The following is an 18,712-nucleotide window of genomic DNA, read 5'->3' as shown; positions in this document are numbered from 1 at the left end:
GCAGCCTTGAGGCTCACCTCAGGTGCATTCTTTCAAATCTGGGCACATACTGGAAAAAATGGTTACTTTCCTTACAGTAACTGTGATTCTTCAAGATGGTCTGTGCATGTGGATTCCACTCATGACATGCTGGTGCCCCTGTGCAGGAGATCAGACATTTTTTCTCTAGCAGTGTCCTCTAGGGGGTCGCACATGCATATCCCTCATGCTCTCGTGCTCCTCCTCCCAAGAACAGAACGACCCCAAATACCAACCCATTTTTTATTGCTCTGACCGTTGTTAATAAATTTTCAATTTGCAGGGATGGAGGGTAGGTTGTGGGATCCACATATACAGACCATCTAGAAGAACCACAGTTACTGTAAAGGCGAGTAACCATTGTTTCTTCTTCTTCTTCAAGATCCTATACATGTGGATCCCAATAATGGTGTCTAGCAAGCAGTTCAACACCTTGGGATGGGAGCGAGGAATTTACTGGAACAAAGATTGTAGAACTGCTCTTCCAATTCGAGTGTCCACTCTTGATGATGCCTGTAATGAGCAGCGTCTAGTAAGCATATGAACTGAAGACCATGTAGCTGCTGTACATATTTCTATGAGAGGGAACATGTCATTGATGAAGTCAGTGCTCTCGCAGAATGAGCTGAAATGTTTGAAGGAGGATTCAGTTTATTAATCTCATAAGCTGCTCTCATAGAGCTCACACAATCCAGTTAGACTCTGGAAGATGCAGATTTGCCCTTAGCTCTGCCACTATATTCTATGAACAATCTAAGAACTGACTTAAAAAGTCTCATTCTGTTCAAGGAGTATAAAAGGGCTCTTTTAACATCTAAGGTATTAAGCTTTATTTCTGCTGAAATTACGGGGTCTAGGGGAGAAAACTGGTAGGTGAATATACTGGTTATTATGAAAAGGCCAAACCATCTTTGGAATGAATTTAGGACATGGTCTGAATGAGACTATCAGCATGAGAAACAGTGTATGGAGAGTTCTACATTGGATTTCAGTAACTCTATGGGCAGAAGTAATATCTAATAAAGTAGTAACTCCAAGTAGACAGCATTTCAGAAATCCAATCTGGAGATAAGAAGGCATGGTTAATTATTGCTATCTGAATATGGAAAAGCAGCTCACAATCCCACAGTATCCCCAAGTATCAAAAGGGAGACAAAGTCTCTCAGATGAGGGAGCAAATAAATTTTGCCTTTGCTATTTCCTTTTGCTGTTTTCCCCAGCCTACCAGTGTTCCCTCTGCATTATTGGTGTTGTATTTCAGCATGCTAGCTCTCATCCAGGCCTAACCATAGTGAAGACACTGGGAAAGCTGACCAGCTTTACCATCTAGGTATGATGAAAAGACATATAGAGATGAGTGTCATCTGCAAATAAGATCCTGTCTTCCAGGACTCTTTACAATTATTTTTAATGGCTTCAGATACATATCGAACAGATGGGGTGACAACACTTGTGTATGACCCTAGGCAAGAGAACTTTTAGGGCTGACGAACAACAGCTCTTGATCCTCTCAAACAGAAAAGGGTGAAGTCACTCAAGAGCAACTCCTGAGCTTGCCAGATCCACACATGAGTAACAATAGCTCAGAGTCAACAATAATCGAAGACAGAGCTGATATGTCTCAAAGAATTAGTATGGACATCTTTATTGCAAAAGGGAGATGACTGACCAATGCAAACACCGCAGCCTCGATACTATACACAAGTCTAAAATGATGCTGACATAGTCAAGAAAATCTGAGGGCTCCAGATATCACCAGAGTTGCTCTGCTACTACTAAAACAAACAAACAAACAAAAATAAAAACCGCTAGAAAGTGAGATAATTGGAGAGATTCTAAGCTCAACAGATGCTTCTTTAAGGTATACTGATATCATGTTCTCCTGAAAATAAATATTGATGATCTCCTCTGACAACAAATCCAGCATCTCCCTGCTGAACCTCCCCAGCCGAAGATGATATGGGTCTAAAATGACTTTTTATCATGGTACAAAACAAGGACACTCTTGTGGCAACATTTTGCATGAGTATTTCATGACCCTAAAGAGAAAGTGCACCTTAAATGCAGATGTTGCTATTGCCAGTTTCTGACTGAACAGCAACATGTGTATATTTCTTAGAGTGGAGGTTTATTCCAGTGATTTAGGGTTCAGAATTCTGTTTATCATAAAGCACCAAAACAACTTGAGCAAAAGAACAGCTTTAATAGTGTCTACACTCATTTGACTTTTCATTCCAAACACTGTTCATCACACTAGACACTTGTTCCATTGGATTATCTGCCTCTGTTGTAGCAGCGTAGTGCCTGGGGGAGACAAATGCCAACAGTCTAATGGAACAAGTGTCTTGTGTACGCTGCTGAACACATACTCTTCAGCATTCAATGCAGCAAATGCTATGTACACATCACATGGCTTCCTGTAAAGCTAAACAACTCACTTAAATTACATTGGTAATTTAACCTCTCTATCATAACATCCATCACGTACTGATCATTAAAACCACATATTTAAAAATAAAAAAATCTCCCACCATAATGGGGGAAGGAGAGAGATACAACAGAGAGATATGTTCATATTAATACATTTGTAAGGTGCTGGCACTATGATGATGGTTGCAAGAACCTAGACAACCAGCTATTTTTGGTTATTAAGGTCCCAGTTGTGTCACACTTCCCAAGAGAATACTGCCACTGAATTTATTAATTACTAATCTTATGAGTAAATCCTCCTTAATGTGAACAAGGGTGGTAGAATCAGACTGATAGTATTTAAGAAGACACTTCAAAACTATTTTTATTGATTTACTTTGTTTTGTAACCAAGTGTTACGTATATTCGAATCTCTTTAATATTACACACTGGAACTCATTTTAGATGTTTATTTTGCTGCTTTAAAAGAAAAAAAAATTGAAGGATGGGCATGCATTCCTGCCATAATGAAACATTTCAGGCATTCTGCTTCTAGTACAGAAGGCTAGATTGAATTGTTTCTGGTTTTTATCCTACAGAAATTATGTCTAGATCTTATCTAAATATTCTGCAAGCCTATCAAAAAGATGGCTCATTTATACCTTTACTTTCTTCCCAGGACAATGTGCTAAGACATGTGGAGTAATCACAGACCTAATAGAGAACAATTAACAATCTCTACCAGATCTCACCTCTGTGGAGATGGACAATGTCGTTTTCACTAGGTGTAGGCCAAATTGGTGCTTCTAGTTCAGTATCTCCTCGACGATTTGTCTTCTCAATGGGGATGTTGGTGGGCTCAGGTACATACATCTCTGCAAGATGAGATAAATATTTTTCACAATCCATAGAATCAACACTTTGCGGTATCCATCAATGGATGCTGGGCTCTTAATTCAGAAAATATTTCTTGTGGATTGTTGCCCTGTGGATCTTATTGGTGGTTCTGGAGTTCTCATCATTACGGTTATAGAATTTTTTATCTGCTATAATGTATTTATTTACTGAGTATATTTAGAAAGTTATTGTTTCTGCAATGGCTTTTCTTATCTTTTAATTCATTTCATAAAGTACAGAATACCAATGGTTGCTACCAGTACTACTATGCCAATGTAAACTGAATGGGACAGTGCTGTATTAAATTTTTCAAGTAAAATATCTTTTCATAATACATAATATACTTGGTAAGATTCTCTAGTACAATCTGGTCCCTTTGTGCTGCTCTAGTGGCATAAAAGGCCAAGAAAGCAGCTGGATCTCTGCAGCTGGTGTAGGGTTGGCATGACTGGCTCCTATTACCAACTTTTTTGCAGCTCCCTGTGTAGGGGCATGGCTGAAGTTCTCTGACTGGCAGATAGCCTCTTGGAGGTTAACAGCTTGCATAGGTAAGAACAGCTGTAATAAACTGCTATAAGAAGCCAGGCCAGATTCAGGAAGCTGTACCAAACTCCTTTGGTTCCATTCTGTGCATAGCTGAGAAACTGTCTCATTACATGTAAGTCACAATTAAAAGTACTCATATAAGCAATTTAAAATATTATTAATATAAATAATTTGAAACAATATCCCAGACTCGTGGAGCAACAGAAACATTAGGCAACAGCGGAGTTTACAGAGGAATCAAAGTATTTCCTCTCACACTTCACTTATCTAATAATTTAATGAAAGGTCATTCCGAGAGAACAATGGCAAAACAGTTAATCTTTGAGTTAACAGTCCTTCCTCAGAACATGAGATTTGAACTATACTGTTGTGTACTACTTTCTTATCTGTGGTGAGTATGCAGTTTCCTGAGTTGTTCTCCTGTGTGTGTCTGTTTCTTGTGATATAAGCAACAACTCCTGTTATCCTTTGCATATGTTGCTCAATGTGAATCAACATTCAAATCGAGTCCAATAATCTGTGCCTGATTACAGCCTCTGACAACGCTATAACTTGTAAAATTTAGGACAATGGTTTTATTACCTGGACACATGGGACAGCAACTTCCCTCAACGTTGATGGGTTCTACACAGGGGAGAGGGGGGCAACTGACAGTGGAGCAAAGGGTCTGACCCTGCAGGCAGTAGCAGTGTGTGCAGCTGTCAATGTCCCAACGTTCCTCATCTGCATATGTTTTTCCACTAAAGTGACACACCACCTTCTTTGGTATTGTATCTTCTGTTGAAAAAAAATTTGCTATGATGACTTGATAGGGCATAATATAAACATATTAAAAAAAATCCAATGAGGAACAAATTAAAAAAGGGCACGAGCCTAATTTCTTAATAATTTATACCCATATCCATTGACTATGTAACACATGTTACAACAGTAAAATGTGAAAATACCAGATGCTTTGCAAACATTTTGCAGTTTCGTTACCAGTCCAATTTCATATGTACAGGCAAAACAAAGAGGAGCATAAAACTTAACAAGTGTTTTTCTGTTTAAAAAAATGCAATCTAACTACTGTGTTAATTAGATTCAATATAGCCCCATTCCTCTTTCAATTATCTTGCGTCTTGCGTGTATGAATCAGACCCATTTTGACACTAACACAGTGCAATGTTATAGACAAAACAGTGTTTTGCTTATAAAATGTTTAACAGTATTAATATTTTCACAATAAAAGAATTGCTCCATTTTCAGTGATATGAGTGTTTTTTTTCCCCATTTTGTGAGAGAAATAGAGCATATGAAAATACAGATGACTTTCCAGGTTCCCTTTAAGAATAGGTTTCACTTGATATGCACCAGAAGCTTATGAGTTTAGGCACCGTTTTTATTTTTTTAAGATTTTTCACACATTGTTAAAATTTAAAATGGATAAAAATTAAAAAATGCTCAAAAATAAAGATCAATATTATCCAGCAAAATAATAAAAATAAAAATTGAATTTTGCTAAACAAAACCAAAGGATATGGCATTGCCACAGAGTCTTTTGGAGGGAAAGGCGTCAGAGTGGATCCCATTTCATGGAATTAACATAAAGAAAATCTTGAAGAGTAGTGATGCTGCCGCTCATGAATTGGTAAAGTAAATGAGTGAGTAGAAGTCCTAATGAAGGATTAGCCTCAAAGGTTTTTTTCATTCATGTGGATTCCATCTCAACTGAAACTTGAACCAGGAGGAGACAGATGGAGGTCATTGCTCCTAGGACAGGAGTCTTCAATGCAGTAGGAGCTGGGAAGAAAGAAGCAGTAGGGGATCCATGTACAAAAGTGCAACCCTACCTTCCCCTGATGAAAGTACAGCAGGAGCGGTCATGAAAGATGGGGTGCCCAGCTCCAACTACCTCTTCTCACAGCTTCCAGTGGCCCCAGTAAAAGACATTTGTCTGAACCAGTCATTAATCAAATGCAAAAAACCATGCCAAAAATAAGCACAAGACAATCTTATTTATCTTCACTCTCATCATATAGCTCTCCATTTCTCTCCTATAAGCAAGAGAGAGGTTCTCAATGTGAAATAACAGTCTCTCTCCATAAGAAAGGAGAATGCTTAACATGCAAGTTAAGGGAAAAAGTGAAGATGTATGGAAAAAGTAATAGAAAAGTCAGAGGAAAGGATGCAGGGCCTGCAAAACAGGATTTGCTGAACTTGTAACTATACTATTGAGGAAGATACTAGCCCTGCAGATTTTGCCTACCAAATTCTCTCTCAACTGTGGGATAAAAATATTAAGGAGGATTATACAGCAAGAGATGCAGAGAAGTGCTCAGGAAGTCATCTAAAAGCAGAATAACAGGAAGCATGTGAAAGCCACATTTTCAAATATAAACAAAGAAAAGCTACTTAAAGCTGCCAAAAAGAGCAAGACATATTTTATAAATGTTCCAGGTTTTTGTTTTTCCCAGATGTCTGCCCCACCATTCATACTAGTAGTAGTGAGGAAGGAATTTGGAGACAAAAGGAACAAAAAAGTTTCTATACAGTCTTTTATATAACTAGACTTTCATATTAGGGAACTTTATGTTAGTGAACATGCTCCTAGAATCAGTGAGACCAAGTAATTAATTGCACACACAGTGCAAAGAACACAAAATAATGGAAAACAATAGAAATATACTTATCTACAGTCTCCATAAAAACACTTTCTGACTGAAAATATACTATAAGTAAGTTGGTATGAGAAAATAAGTCATCATTAGGAGACTGTTTGAGCAGTAACTGAAATCTTGCTTTTATGTTCTGGATTGAATTGTTGTTACAAAAGGGAAAATTAGCAGGTCACAACTGCTCTCAAATTTAGGTATTTGCAACCGAAACAGAGCAACACTGTTTTAGTACATAGGAATTTGAAAGTAAAATCGACTGCGAAATGACAAATTAAAATAAAACTAGCTAGATTATATATAGCAAAGAGTAATTTAGATATTTAAAAATCTTTCCATTTTAATAATCTAAGATGTTCTTACTGAGTAGGTGAGGTCTTTAAACACTATGTATGGTCCAATTCTTCTCTCTTACAAAAGGTCGTAAATCAGGTTTAACTCTACTGAAGTCAATAGATTTTCACTAGAGTAAACAAGAATTAAACTGTGATTTTTAATCTGAGTATTCTATTCCTCTTTAATTTATAAAATACCATGGCTGTTTGACAAATTCTGTTAACATGAAATTAATGTGATGACACAGATGTGTAGTTATGGTATTATGATTTTTAATTTCCCTCTTATGTCAGAGGTCAAGCTGCACAGAATGTTTGGTTGAGTTAAAAAACCATCAATAATAGATGCATTATGATGACACCTGTATCACTGGGACTTTTCTGTAACATCAGACACATCAAATTTCTGGTTTCCTTTCTCTTCCCTACTAGGAGGTTATTTATCTGAAAGCCACATATGTGTTGCATTTAATAAATGTTCTTCTATCATTTTTGGATAACAAGTATCTTTTATAAAATTTAAACAATTCTGCCTACTCATTTTGAACTGGAACCTCCAGATCCCAAATTACCTATCAAAGTGTTCTAGTATCCTCATTAACTGTCTATGGTAGTAGCCCTTTGGGTATTGTACAATAAGGCAAGACAGCCAACATGCAACATTCACTGCTCTACTCATTCAAAGGAGAAGGGCCAGATATGCGACCTGTTCCTTCAAGATGTTCAGTGTTCTTAACTCCTGCCCATTTTAATGGGAGTTGAAATGTTGAGCACCTTGCTTCATTAAGCCCAGAAACTGGAACCAAAATAAGCACAAACAAAAATTATAGAAATAGATGGTAAAAGGAAGGAGAAGGTGTTCAAAACTTACAGGCTGCCTGTGTTAAGGAACACTCAACAGAAATCCTTCTACTTTGGTCCACAAAGGACTCCAGGAAAACAGCAGAACTATCCAATGGAACTCTACCTTGATTATGCTTTAAATACTGTTCAGAACACAGCTTCACAATCCAGGAGACCCTATCTAAACAGCTTCTCCTTCCTGAACTTAAAGACAACTTAGAAAATGCCACTAAGGACATTCTGCAGCTCCATGGAGCAACAAAAGGGATGGATTAAAAATAAAGGTGTGGTGAAAAATGCAGTCAGAACTGCAGAAGAATCCACCAGCTGGCAAAATAAGTGTGATGTAGTCTGATGTACAAATATTTGGTATGGTCCAAAGACTTCTGGCTGCTACAGAATGGAAAGGTAGTGAAGGAGTCAGTGATATGGCAGAGATATTCCTCCATAATGAGGGCTCTGTGGAGGAGTCTCAAACTTAAATTCTAAGTAGATCTTGGAAGAAGGGTGGAATACAAAGTATCTTACTGGGGTCTTGTGCCTTTGTCACATGGCTACAGAGGCTGCAACTTGGTATCAGAAGTGGACATGAGAGAAAGGAAGTAGACCACAACAGAGCACAGAAGAATGATAGCTTATTTTGCCTGGTATTGAAACACAGTCATTCGAAGACAGACATTCTGCTGAAGTGTCTGTGGGGGTTCAAAGAGCTCAAGTCTTAAGTAGAGTAGTGACCATTGGAGGATGTAATGAGAGAGGAATTCTAGTTCTCAGAACCCCTTCAATAAAGCCATTAGGATGGAGAAAACATGGCCTCTGGAACTCATGATGGGAATTGGACCTTTCTTATTCCCATCCTGTATTCCTCAAGCAACTTCAACCAGTTCAATCAAACTTAGTCAAAGGGCATGTCTACAGTGCCCCACAGTTTGGACTACAAGGGTGTAAATAGCAGTGTGCACCAAAGTGCTCCACTGTAACTCCCATGTGTGGACACTGTAGGTGCAAACGAAAAGATTACTACTTGCATTAATGTAATCCTGTTTGAAGAGGACTACGTTAATTCAAACTAGGAACCTTTTAGTTTGTGTCCGCAGCATCCACACATGAGTTACAGAGCAGCACTTTGGTGCGCACTGCTATTTATGCTTCCGTAGTCCAAACTGCAGTGCAGTGTAGACATGCCCTAAGACTTCCCCAACTCTATGACTCCAGATGAGATCCCCCCAGTGATGAGTCAAGGAAGACTCCAGCACTTTTGCATATGTATTCAGGTTGTGCAACTGATGTCCCTTCTTTACGTGACCACAAGTGCTATGGTTTCAAGAGAACAAATTCTCTTCCAATTTTGTGTAGTTTTGTTTCATAGTGAAAAATTCGGAATACTGTGTTTTTCATGTACTAAGCTGAAAATGTATTTAAGAAAAAAATGTCTGTGCGTTTTAATACTAGATTCTTATATTACTCTGTGTGTGTGAAGGACAAAACTAAGGCTGAGTGTGTGACAGAAACTGGTTGGGATGATGATGGTCAGTTATTACACATGGCAATAGGGGATAGCATGCAGACCTTAACTGTGCATTTCCAGACTTTCTAGTAATTAGGGTTTGTTTTTCATTTTTAAAAAAAGTACACGAGAGAGGTTTAAAAGTATCTTTGTGTTGGTTGACTCTTAACACCATTTCAACATTAACTATTTTGTAACTATATTTTATTGTGTGGGAAGATGACAGTGACACCCATGTTTAGGTTGCTTAGAGCTTTCCATTATTACAGATTCTTGTGACCTTTTATTGAGAAACTAACACCTTAATTGTTTGCAGTAGCCAGACTTAAGATACTTAGAAGGTGAATGACCTTGGGCTAGATAAGCGCCTTTTCTTTATCCCAGGAAATTCTGTTCTGGTTTTACCAAGATCAAAAGTTTTGAAAATCACCATTTCCCTTCTCTCCATTGTTGTCCTCAGAAAAAAAAAAAAAACATTGGCAGCATGCCAAAATAACAGCTGAACATAAACATTCTTAGTGTTACAATCATGCTGCTGCCAAAACAGCAGCAGCAGATGACATTATACTGGGAATGCTTGGAAGCTGCTGGGCAAGGGAGAGCCAGGCTAGGCTCCCTCCAGCTATCCCTTAGACCCAGCGAATGGCTTCCTGGGGCCATCCCCTACTTTGGGCAAAACCAGATGTGGGTGGCTATCCCTTAACTCCATGTGGTAAATGGGGAAAGCAGAAGAGGGGAGACAGAGATGGGCCAGGCTTCCCACCAGCACCCTCCAATACCCAGTATCTGGTCCTAGCAGCCCATCCCTCCCCTCCAAATAACAGCTTTCTCCTGCTGCTAGCCAAGGTAAGAAGATCTATAATTCAAGCACTAGAAATCTGAAGAACAACTGTAAACTTGACATTTCCTAACTTTTCAGTGCTTGACTTTGGAACCTAAATAACATACTTTTGCTGTAGTTAATTTTTGTATGTTATAAAACATTATAGCACCTTATATTCAGGGATTACCTAATGTTCTACAGCAAATTGAAGAAGTGAAGTGCTATATTAATAGTATTGTTATTAAGTATCTCAAAATATTTCAAAACCACACTCAACATGCCCTTATGATGGAGATAAATATTATTATACCTATTATATAGATGGGTAAAATGAACCATATCTCCTGAACCATCAGTTCCTATAGCCACTCAATTTTTTGTTGCATTTCTTTGAATTCCCTCCATATTTTTCTCCACTTCTTCCTGGCAATGAGGGTCACAAAACTGAATAAAATATCATAAGTCCTTTCTGACGAATGCCAGACAAAGGACTGTATTACTTTACCTTGTTCATGGCATGATATTTCTGTGTAGGTGCCTCCAAATTGTAGTTTTTTGCAGCTAAAGCAGAGGCATTTAAAAAATCATCCTTTGCCATCTGCTACCAAAGATATTTATTCTAAGTTTAGTGAAAGACTGGGGCAATCGCTGATACTACTGTGGGTAACTGTTGGCAAATGTTCACTTTCTAATGGCAACCTTTATATACTTAATTGCAAGTTCAAATCCAATTTGTGTTCACTATCACCAGTATTTTTAAAGTATTATTGCTGTCCAAAATCTCCTTTCCACTGATTATGTTTAATATTTTTCTCCAGATACAACTTGCATTTTTCCATGTTGACTCATTATTCTAGCTATATTTCTAACCTACTTATATTTCTTCATAAAATGTCTCTATTCTCTACGAGTTTTCACAATACCTTCCAATTTAGCATTATCTACAGTTGTATTTAATATGCTGTTTATATCCTCTTACATATCATTACAGAACATATTAAATACAACGAGGATGAATTTCTCTTTAATGTTTTCATCAACTGTGATAAGTAACCAAATTGTAAATTTTCAGAAGGGTGGCCTCCCATTTTTGGGTGCAAACTGCATCTGCATTTTTGCCCTACTAATTACCTCATTGTAGGTGCAAATCAGGTAGCTAGAGATTCAAATATGCAGATTTTTGCCTACAATTCAATTGCAGGCACAAACTGCACCAACACAAAAGGAGACTGTACATTCTTCGACTGATTGAAAATATACCTCTTTATTCTTATTCCCAAGTAGGGAAGAGCAAACTATTTTGTTTATTTGCTTACCTATACAATAAGGACAACACTGTCCTTTTCTCAAAACGGGTCTCTCACAGGATACTGGTGGGCAAGATTCAGAGTAGCAGCTAATCACACCATTCATGCAAATACAACTAGTACAGACATTGGGTTTCCAGGACTCAGCTGTCAGGAAAATATCTCCTTCATCATTTTTGCAGTAATTGGGCATGCTCTCGTTGCTCGATGAGGAAGGCTGACGAGGTTCATCTAGAAATATGAATAGACAGATCAGCAGAAGTACAGAACCGTTACTTACCTTACAGTTACTAAAAAGAACAGGAGTACTTGTGGCACCTTAGAGACTAACAAATTTATTTGAGCATAAGCTTTCATGGGCTACAGCCCACTTCATCGGATGCCTGCAGTGGAAAATACAGTAGGATGATTTTTTATACACAGACAACATGAAACAACGGGTGTTACCATTCACACTATAACAAGAGTGATCAGTTAAGGTGAGCTATTACCAGCAGGAGAGAAAAAAAACCTTTTGTAGTGATAATCAAGATGGGCCATTTCCAGCAGTTGACAAGAACGTGTGAGGAACAGTAGGGGGGAAAAATAACAGTTATAGTGTATATGGTAACACCCACTGTTTCATGTTCTCTGTGTATATGAAATTGTCCTATTGTATTTTCCACTGCATGCGTCCGATGAAGTGGGCTGTAGCCCACGAATGCTCAAATAAATTTGTTAGTCTCTAAGGTGCCACAAGTACTCCTGTTCTTTTTGCGGATACAGACTAACACGGCTGCTACTCTGAAACCTTACAGTTACGGTGGTTCTTTTCAGATTTTTGTCCACATAATTCCACACGTGGTGTGCATGCATTCCATGCATGAGATTGGATTCTTTTGGCCAGCAGGGTCCAATGGGGCTGCACCTGCGCCCTAGGTGTCCTTGCGTCTCCCCACCTGAAAACATATAGGATGGAGTGGGCCTAACTGTTGCTTAGTTCCTTCACCAATACAGAATTCCGGAACAGTAGGACTCCATAGTCGCAGGGAAGGAAGGCAGGTCATGGGATCCATTTGGAGAACACATTTTGGAGAACCACAATTACCATAAGGTAAATAACCATTCTTTCTGCTTTGAGTACTTGTCCACATGGATGTCTGTTTGATGACTAACCGGCAGTTGTTTTTTTGCTCAGGGGCGGGTGCTCCTAGTCCTACCTCAATAAAGACTACAGGACAGTCCTATCACAACAGATATCCTATCTGGAAGCCTCTGCGAAATGTGTGGCCTGAGTTCCATGTAGAGTAAGTGAGGATTTTTTTCTACTGACTTTGAGGTCCATTTTGGCAAAGGTTATTTGAGTCGAGTTGGTCACCTGCTGGGGTGATCTTCTCCTTCTCTAACCTGTCATTGAGATATTGGCAGACCTGAATCCCTTGTGTCCTTAGAAGAGCTACTCTGACTGTATGCTGTAAAATGGTTTTGGTGACTGAATGCCTAGTTAGCACTGCTGACATTGTAAGAGTCAGCAAATTGGACCCTGATACCGGGCCCACAGACAGGTCACTTGGTGCCAAATTTGCCACAGCACCAGAAGGGTTGGTACTGATGTGTTGGTGGAAAGGCAGTGAGCAGATTTAGCCAGTACTACAGCCACTTTTTTCTTATCCAGTACAGAGGTACCAGAGGGGCCATCTTAGGCCACTGGCTGCCCTTCAGCTTTGGAGATTGAGATGAGTCTAAAACATGTTGACTCTTTTGTGTCTCAGTTTTGAGGGTCCCTGAGAAGGAGACTTATGTCTCAACTCATCTCTGGAATGATGCTCCTTCCTACCGACCTTGAAAAAATTGAATGTGGATCTAAGTCAATAACTGGGGTTTCTTAGATATCAGGGACCCCAGGTGGAACTCACTGCGGCACTAGCCAAGAGTGACTGGAAGGAGGACTGAGTCTTAGCTATGTCTTTCTTCTCGGTGTCTGAGGTGGTTTTCATTGGGTGCTAGAGAAGAAATAGTCTTAGGCAGACATCCCTTGCCTTCTGAGTCCACTTGGAAAAAGATGAAGCAATGGACAGGAACACACCCTTTGCCTAAAGAAAAAAGGCACTTACAATGCCTATCGTTGAGTAGCACAGAAACATCAGAGGAGGGACATGTATTAAATTCCAGGAGATCCAGAGATTTTGCTTCTGCCTTAGCAGATCGAAACCCAATACCTGAGCGAAAGAGGGCTGGGTACTGAGCCTATTAACTACCTAAGGAAAATCAGTAAAATAAAAATACAAAATTTTCTCTCTTATTTTTTAAGCCAACAGACCAACTAAGATTTAAATAACTACCTTCAACTATTCTAACTAATCACTAACTCTAATGGCAACAGAGTCACAGAGAAGCAGGTGAACACTGCAGAGGTTTCATCTCCCTGCCATGGCTGGTAAGAAGGAAATGAGGGCCAGCTGGGCCTGCTCTGCCCTTTTTGCCTTCTGGATGGGTTGCGGGGGTTCCCTAATGAATACTGCCGGCCAAAGAAGTGGGATGTTGCATGCACTTGCAACAAGAATGGGGTTCATGTGCACAAATAATCAGAGAAGAACAAGGCAGCGCATGTCACTACATGAGGTAAAAAAAATGTGCTGAAAAACTGACATAAAAAAATGAAGTTTAGTCAAAAATAAAATCCCTCTTTCCCCCATCCCACAACATTTATTTTGGAAGAAAATATTTGTGCTTTCATTGAAAAAACAGAAAATGACATTTTACACAATTTTTTTTTTGTTTTCGGTTTTCAGTTGGATTCAAGTTTTCAATGAGAAACCAAAACTTTTTGTGGGGGAAAATATCACTTCCCAATTAGTTCTAATGTCCACTAATCTTGATGACTAACCGACCGTTGTTTTTTTGCTCAGGGGTGGGTGCTCCTAGTCCTACTTCAATAAAGACTACAGGACAGCCCTATCACAACAGATATCCTATCTGGAAACCTCTGCGAAATGTGTGGCCTGAGTTCCATGTAGAGTAAGTGAGGATTTTTTTCTACTGACTTTGAGGTCCATTTTGGCAAAGGTTATTTGAGTCGAGTTGGTCACCTGCTGGGGTGATCTTCTCCTTCCCTAACCTGTAACAAATATTCTCTGTAGAAACTCAGATGTATGTAAGAACCCTGTCAGGAATCAGGGCCTGCAGCAGAGCTAGTCTCTGGGCAGCCTGATGAGCACAGCTAACTTTCTGTAGGTGGCCTGATAGGCTATACCACCGACAGATAGGAAGAGTCAGCAGACCAGCTCTTAAGCCCAGCAGCAGTTCAGTGGCTGTTCAAAATATTTGCCAATGGTTGAAATAGTTCCTGTCCCTGCTGGTTTCCCAGCCTTACTCCTGTCTTGTTCCTTCCTCAGACTCAGTCTTGCCCCTGCCTTACCTCATTCCAGGTAACCCAGCTCTGACCTTTCGCTCCGATTCCTGTCTACTGACTCCTGCTTCAAGCACGAGGCGCGACTGCCCAGGTCTTCAGTCTCTGACAAACCCTGAGTTTGCTCTGTGAAACTGGAACTCGTATTTGTTCATGGAGGAATCCAGGTGGTGGACTTTCCTGGCCTCTGTGCCTATGAAAATCTCCCCATGGGAACTTAAAGATAGTCTCCTAAGTCCATATATGGGCAGCTAAGTGACCTGATTTTCAGATGTGCAAAGAAACCCAGAAGTGCCCCAGTGATGTCAATGAGAGCTGGTAGGTGTTCAGCTCTTTTAAAAATCAGGACACCTATTGAGCTGTCCATATACAGACTTAGGAGGATAACTGTAGGCACCATTTTTTAAAAATCTTGGCCAATGGAGGTTTGAGTAATTTGATACATCTTGGATAATGAGAGCTACAGGACCACTGTTTCAGGGGTTCTCAAACTTCATTGAATCCTTCTGACAACAAAGTTACTGCATGACTGCAGGACCCCTGCCACCCTGAGTGGGTGGGGGGATAGGGGGTCTGCAGCCTGAGTCCCAGGTGAGGTTGGAACTAGGGCTTCAGCTTCTGCCTTGGGTCCCAGCAAGTCTAATGTTGGCCCTGGTGACTCCATTAAAATTAGGTTGCAATCTACTTTGGGGTCCCGACACACAGTTTGAGAACTGCTGCACTATTTGAACCAAAACTTTTGAAGTTTACCTATTTCTAAACTCCCTACATTCTTTTATCTTAATACGCTTCTTTTTTGCAACATCTCAAAATTTACTAGTATTGGCAGACTTCGGGCTGGATTGTGCTATAAAGAGCCAGCCATGAACCTGGGGAAGGAGGAGGATGGGAGGGGCTGCACTGCAGTTGGATCCCTGGAGGAATTCTTGCTGACTTCTCAATCAGGCTGATGCCCTGTAGTAGCAGCTCAGTCACCTTTAAAACAGGTGCAGTATGTGTTTCCGCTATGTCTGGCCCACTTTTCTGGCTGCTACAGAGGATTACAGCCCCTCACTCCACATAGTGAAGGAAGGATGGTGGCACCATCAGCATAGAGCAGTGGCTCTGTTTTTCGATTGCACTGTGGCTGGTCCCTGTGTAAGGACACAAGGATTTGAGGGAAGGGAGGCTCCTTGTGACCTCTTTCCTCTCTTCCACACCCATGTATAGTCAACCACAATCTGGTCTGTATGTAATCTGCTGTTTATCTTACTCTCTCTTCCTTATCTTTGATATGGGTATCAAATAAAAATAGGCCTACCTAAGCTAACTCTCTGTAATGTCAATGGCCATTTTCCCCTCATCTGAAATACTGCTGTTTATCATTAACCTTAGGTTATACTCTATCAGCTGTTCTACAGCCAATTTTAATGAGTGTTACAATGATCTTATTTAAACTAATTTGGCTTAATATTTCAAATAAAGTTTAATAAGGCATTATAGAATACTCTTTACTAAAATCCATATATTATGTTTACTGTGCTCCATTTATCCACTAGTATAGGAAAACTTCAAAAACTTCATCAAATTTATCCAGCATGATTTGTTCTTTATAAACTCATTTGACTTATTGGTTCCATTAACCTCTAGATACTTACACACCTTTCTCTTTTCATAAATTATTGATTCAAGAGATCTATTAGGTTATCCCCCTGCCAACACAGTATTGTTATCTACAGTGTATTTGTGAGTGTTCTGTTCTGTTCGTTTTAAATGACTCAAGCAATGGGGCTTCCATTACTTCCTATGGGAGGCAATACCAATCTAATAGATATTACTGTTAGAAAAATGTTTCCTATCCAGCTACACTTCCTTTACTCAAGTCTATTCTATTTTCCCTTTTTGGCACTTTTAGTCTTCTATACTTGTAGACAGCTAACCTAAACTCATGGTTTGGCCAAGCTATGCATATTTAGCTCTTTTAATCGTTCTTCATAAATCAGTCTCTCTGGTCCCTTAGTCATTTTCCTTGCTCTTCGCTGAATTCCTTTCAATTAGTTTCAATGTTTCTTAATATTTTCTTCATTGTTTTAATAGGGATAGAAGTTGGATTTGCGAGACAGTATTTGTCAGGATTACTTCCTCATCCCCATCCAATCTTTCTGAAGACTGGGACAACATTTGCACTTTTCCAATCCTCTGGTGCTTACTCTCACATTAAGTGAGTGCTATTGATAGCACTGCTCCTTACAGTATCTATTCATTTTTTTTTAAATGTTCACAAATGATTTATGCAGGTATTGTTACTGAAGGTTTTGGACATTCTTCTCCAGAAACTGTCATGGATGATGGCTACAGGGATTGCTCCTGTGCAATCACAGAACCAGCAGTTGACTCTATTCAAGTCTAAATATTTATTGCCAACTTCACAGGATTTTGCAGAAGATCCAGAAAGGCCCATGCTGATAACTGGTAGGTCATGCTTACCTGGGCACTGTGGACAGCAGGAATCCTGTGTACGGATGGGGTTTTGACAAAGAAGAGGTGGGCAGACTTCAGTCTCACATAGAACGCGTCCACTATGACATGTACACTGCGTGCAGGAATCAATATTCCATGTCTCTCCTTCTACAAAATACTCTCCTCCTGGAGCATGGCAGATAGATGGACTGCTGAGCTCTGGCTTCTGCACAATTGATTCATCTAGGAAAAGAGAATTAAAAGGCAAACAAATGAAAATATGTTGGGACTATCGTCAATAAAATACAACCAAGGTGTATTACTTTCTGACTGTTATTATTGATAATATAAGAACAATAGTAACAAAGTCAAGTAAAGTTAGCTGAGAAAGCAGCTGTATAAATAAATGAGATTATGTGCATATCATTATGGCAAAAGGTGGGAGAAATGAGACATCAGAAAAAGTAATATGAGACTCCACTTACAAAAAGTGCTAGCTAATATATATGTGAGAAACCAATTAAACATGGGCACACTTAATGAAATAGCTGCAGAACAGGAGTTCTCAACCTTTTTTGAATCACACCCTGCTTTAGCAGTTCTCTTAAACTTGGAGCCACCCTCTCCTCCTGCCTGGTTACAACAGTGAGAAGGATACAGCCTGGCATTTGGGCTCTCAATGCTACTCACTCAAACTTGGCCTGGATGGCCCTCTGTCTTACTGAATTATTAGAAGTTTGCTCCCCTGGTTGAGAGCCTCTGCTATAGAACATGGAAGTCAGTGATTTATATATAAATACTAAGTACTGGTGGGCAGAAAATTTAGATATGAGCTTGCAGGGAAACCTGAAGCCAAAAATATCAATGCAAATTTGATCTATGTGCACAGAAGTGGGAGGCTATATTCCTTCTCCAGGGTATTGTATATAAAATAGTGTTAGAGTCTGATATCAGGAATTTGGAAGGAATTCTTAGAACACCTAAAATGATTAAGGAGGCTGAATGGATATCTACAAGAAGAAGAGTATAAATGTGAAAGGGACAGAAAGTGTTCAGGGTGATTGTAATAACTTGGACACAGAAGATAAGTCAGTTTATTAGTTCACAAGCAGTGCAATGCTGCAGATAGCCCCATGCCAGCTGTCCCACAAGCAGCTGCATCCCAAGAAGGGGATATTTCCTCTTCATTTAATTTTCAAGCCAGCCCTGTAGAAAAACTGGAGCATACGGAATAGCACATGATCAGTCTGTGCCCATTTCCATATACCAGCTGCCTTCACTGGGGATGCTAATAATTTTTCCATGAGGACTTCATCCTCCAAGAAAAGAGTTAATGGTAGGAACTTCTGGTAATGGTACATGACTGCATTACATCAGCATTATCTTATTTTATCCATGGCTTATGACTAATAGCATATCTGAATAAAGCTATTTGTCTCAGCAAGTAGCCTATTTTACATCTGGGCATTCTGCAAAACCGCAAACCAATCTAATACACAGCAACTTACCCAGGGCTTACAGTCAAAATAGCATAACCAGGTAGCAC

General features: G+C 39.5%; 1 protein-coding gene and 1 long non-coding RNA gene across 7 annotated transcripts in view; one reads left to right on the top strand and one right to left on the bottom strand.

The window, feature by feature from the left end:
- The window catches only part of LOC122465142, a 31,575-nt gene extending 14,375 nt beyond the window's left edge, over nucleotides 1-17,200 (top strand). The window contains exons 2-3 of the long non-coding RNA XR_006289745.1: nucleotides 12,156-12,432; nucleotides 16,804-17,200. This is a non-coding gene — a long non-coding RNA (uncharacterized LOC122465142). The remainder of the gene's footprint in view (nucleotides 1-12,155; nucleotides 12,433-16,803) is intronic.
- CRIM1 (cysteine rich transmembrane BMP regulator 1) overlaps nucleotides 1-18,712 on the bottom strand; it is a 306,847-nt gene that overhangs the window by 11,652 nt on the left and 276,483 nt on the right. For all 6 annotated transcript variants that reach the window (XM_037895411.2, XM_037895410.2, XM_037895409.2 and 3 more), the window contains 4 exons: nucleotides 17,194-17,409; nucleotides 11,349-11,570; nucleotides 4,453-4,647; nucleotides 3,180-3,302 (listed from right to left, as the gene is read on the bottom strand). In XM_037895411.2, the coding sequence (XP_037751339.1) occupies nucleotides 3,180-3,302; nucleotides 4,453-4,647; nucleotides 11,349-11,570; nucleotides 17,194-17,409 (756 nt within the window). The remainder of the gene's footprint in view (nucleotides 1-3,179; nucleotides 3,303-4,452; nucleotides 4,648-11,348; nucleotides 11,571-17,193; nucleotides 17,410-18,712) is intronic.

The sequence above is a fragment of the Chelonia mydas genome, chromosome 3 (genome assembly GCF_015237465.2).
Source record: "Chelonia mydas isolate rCheMyd1 chromosome 3, rCheMyd1.pri.v2, whole genome shotgun sequence".
NCBI classification, from domain to species: domain Eukaryota; kingdom Metazoa; phylum Chordata; order Testudines; family Cheloniidae; genus Chelonia; species Chelonia mydas.
This window is presented reverse-complemented; position numbering and strand designations above follow the sequence as displayed.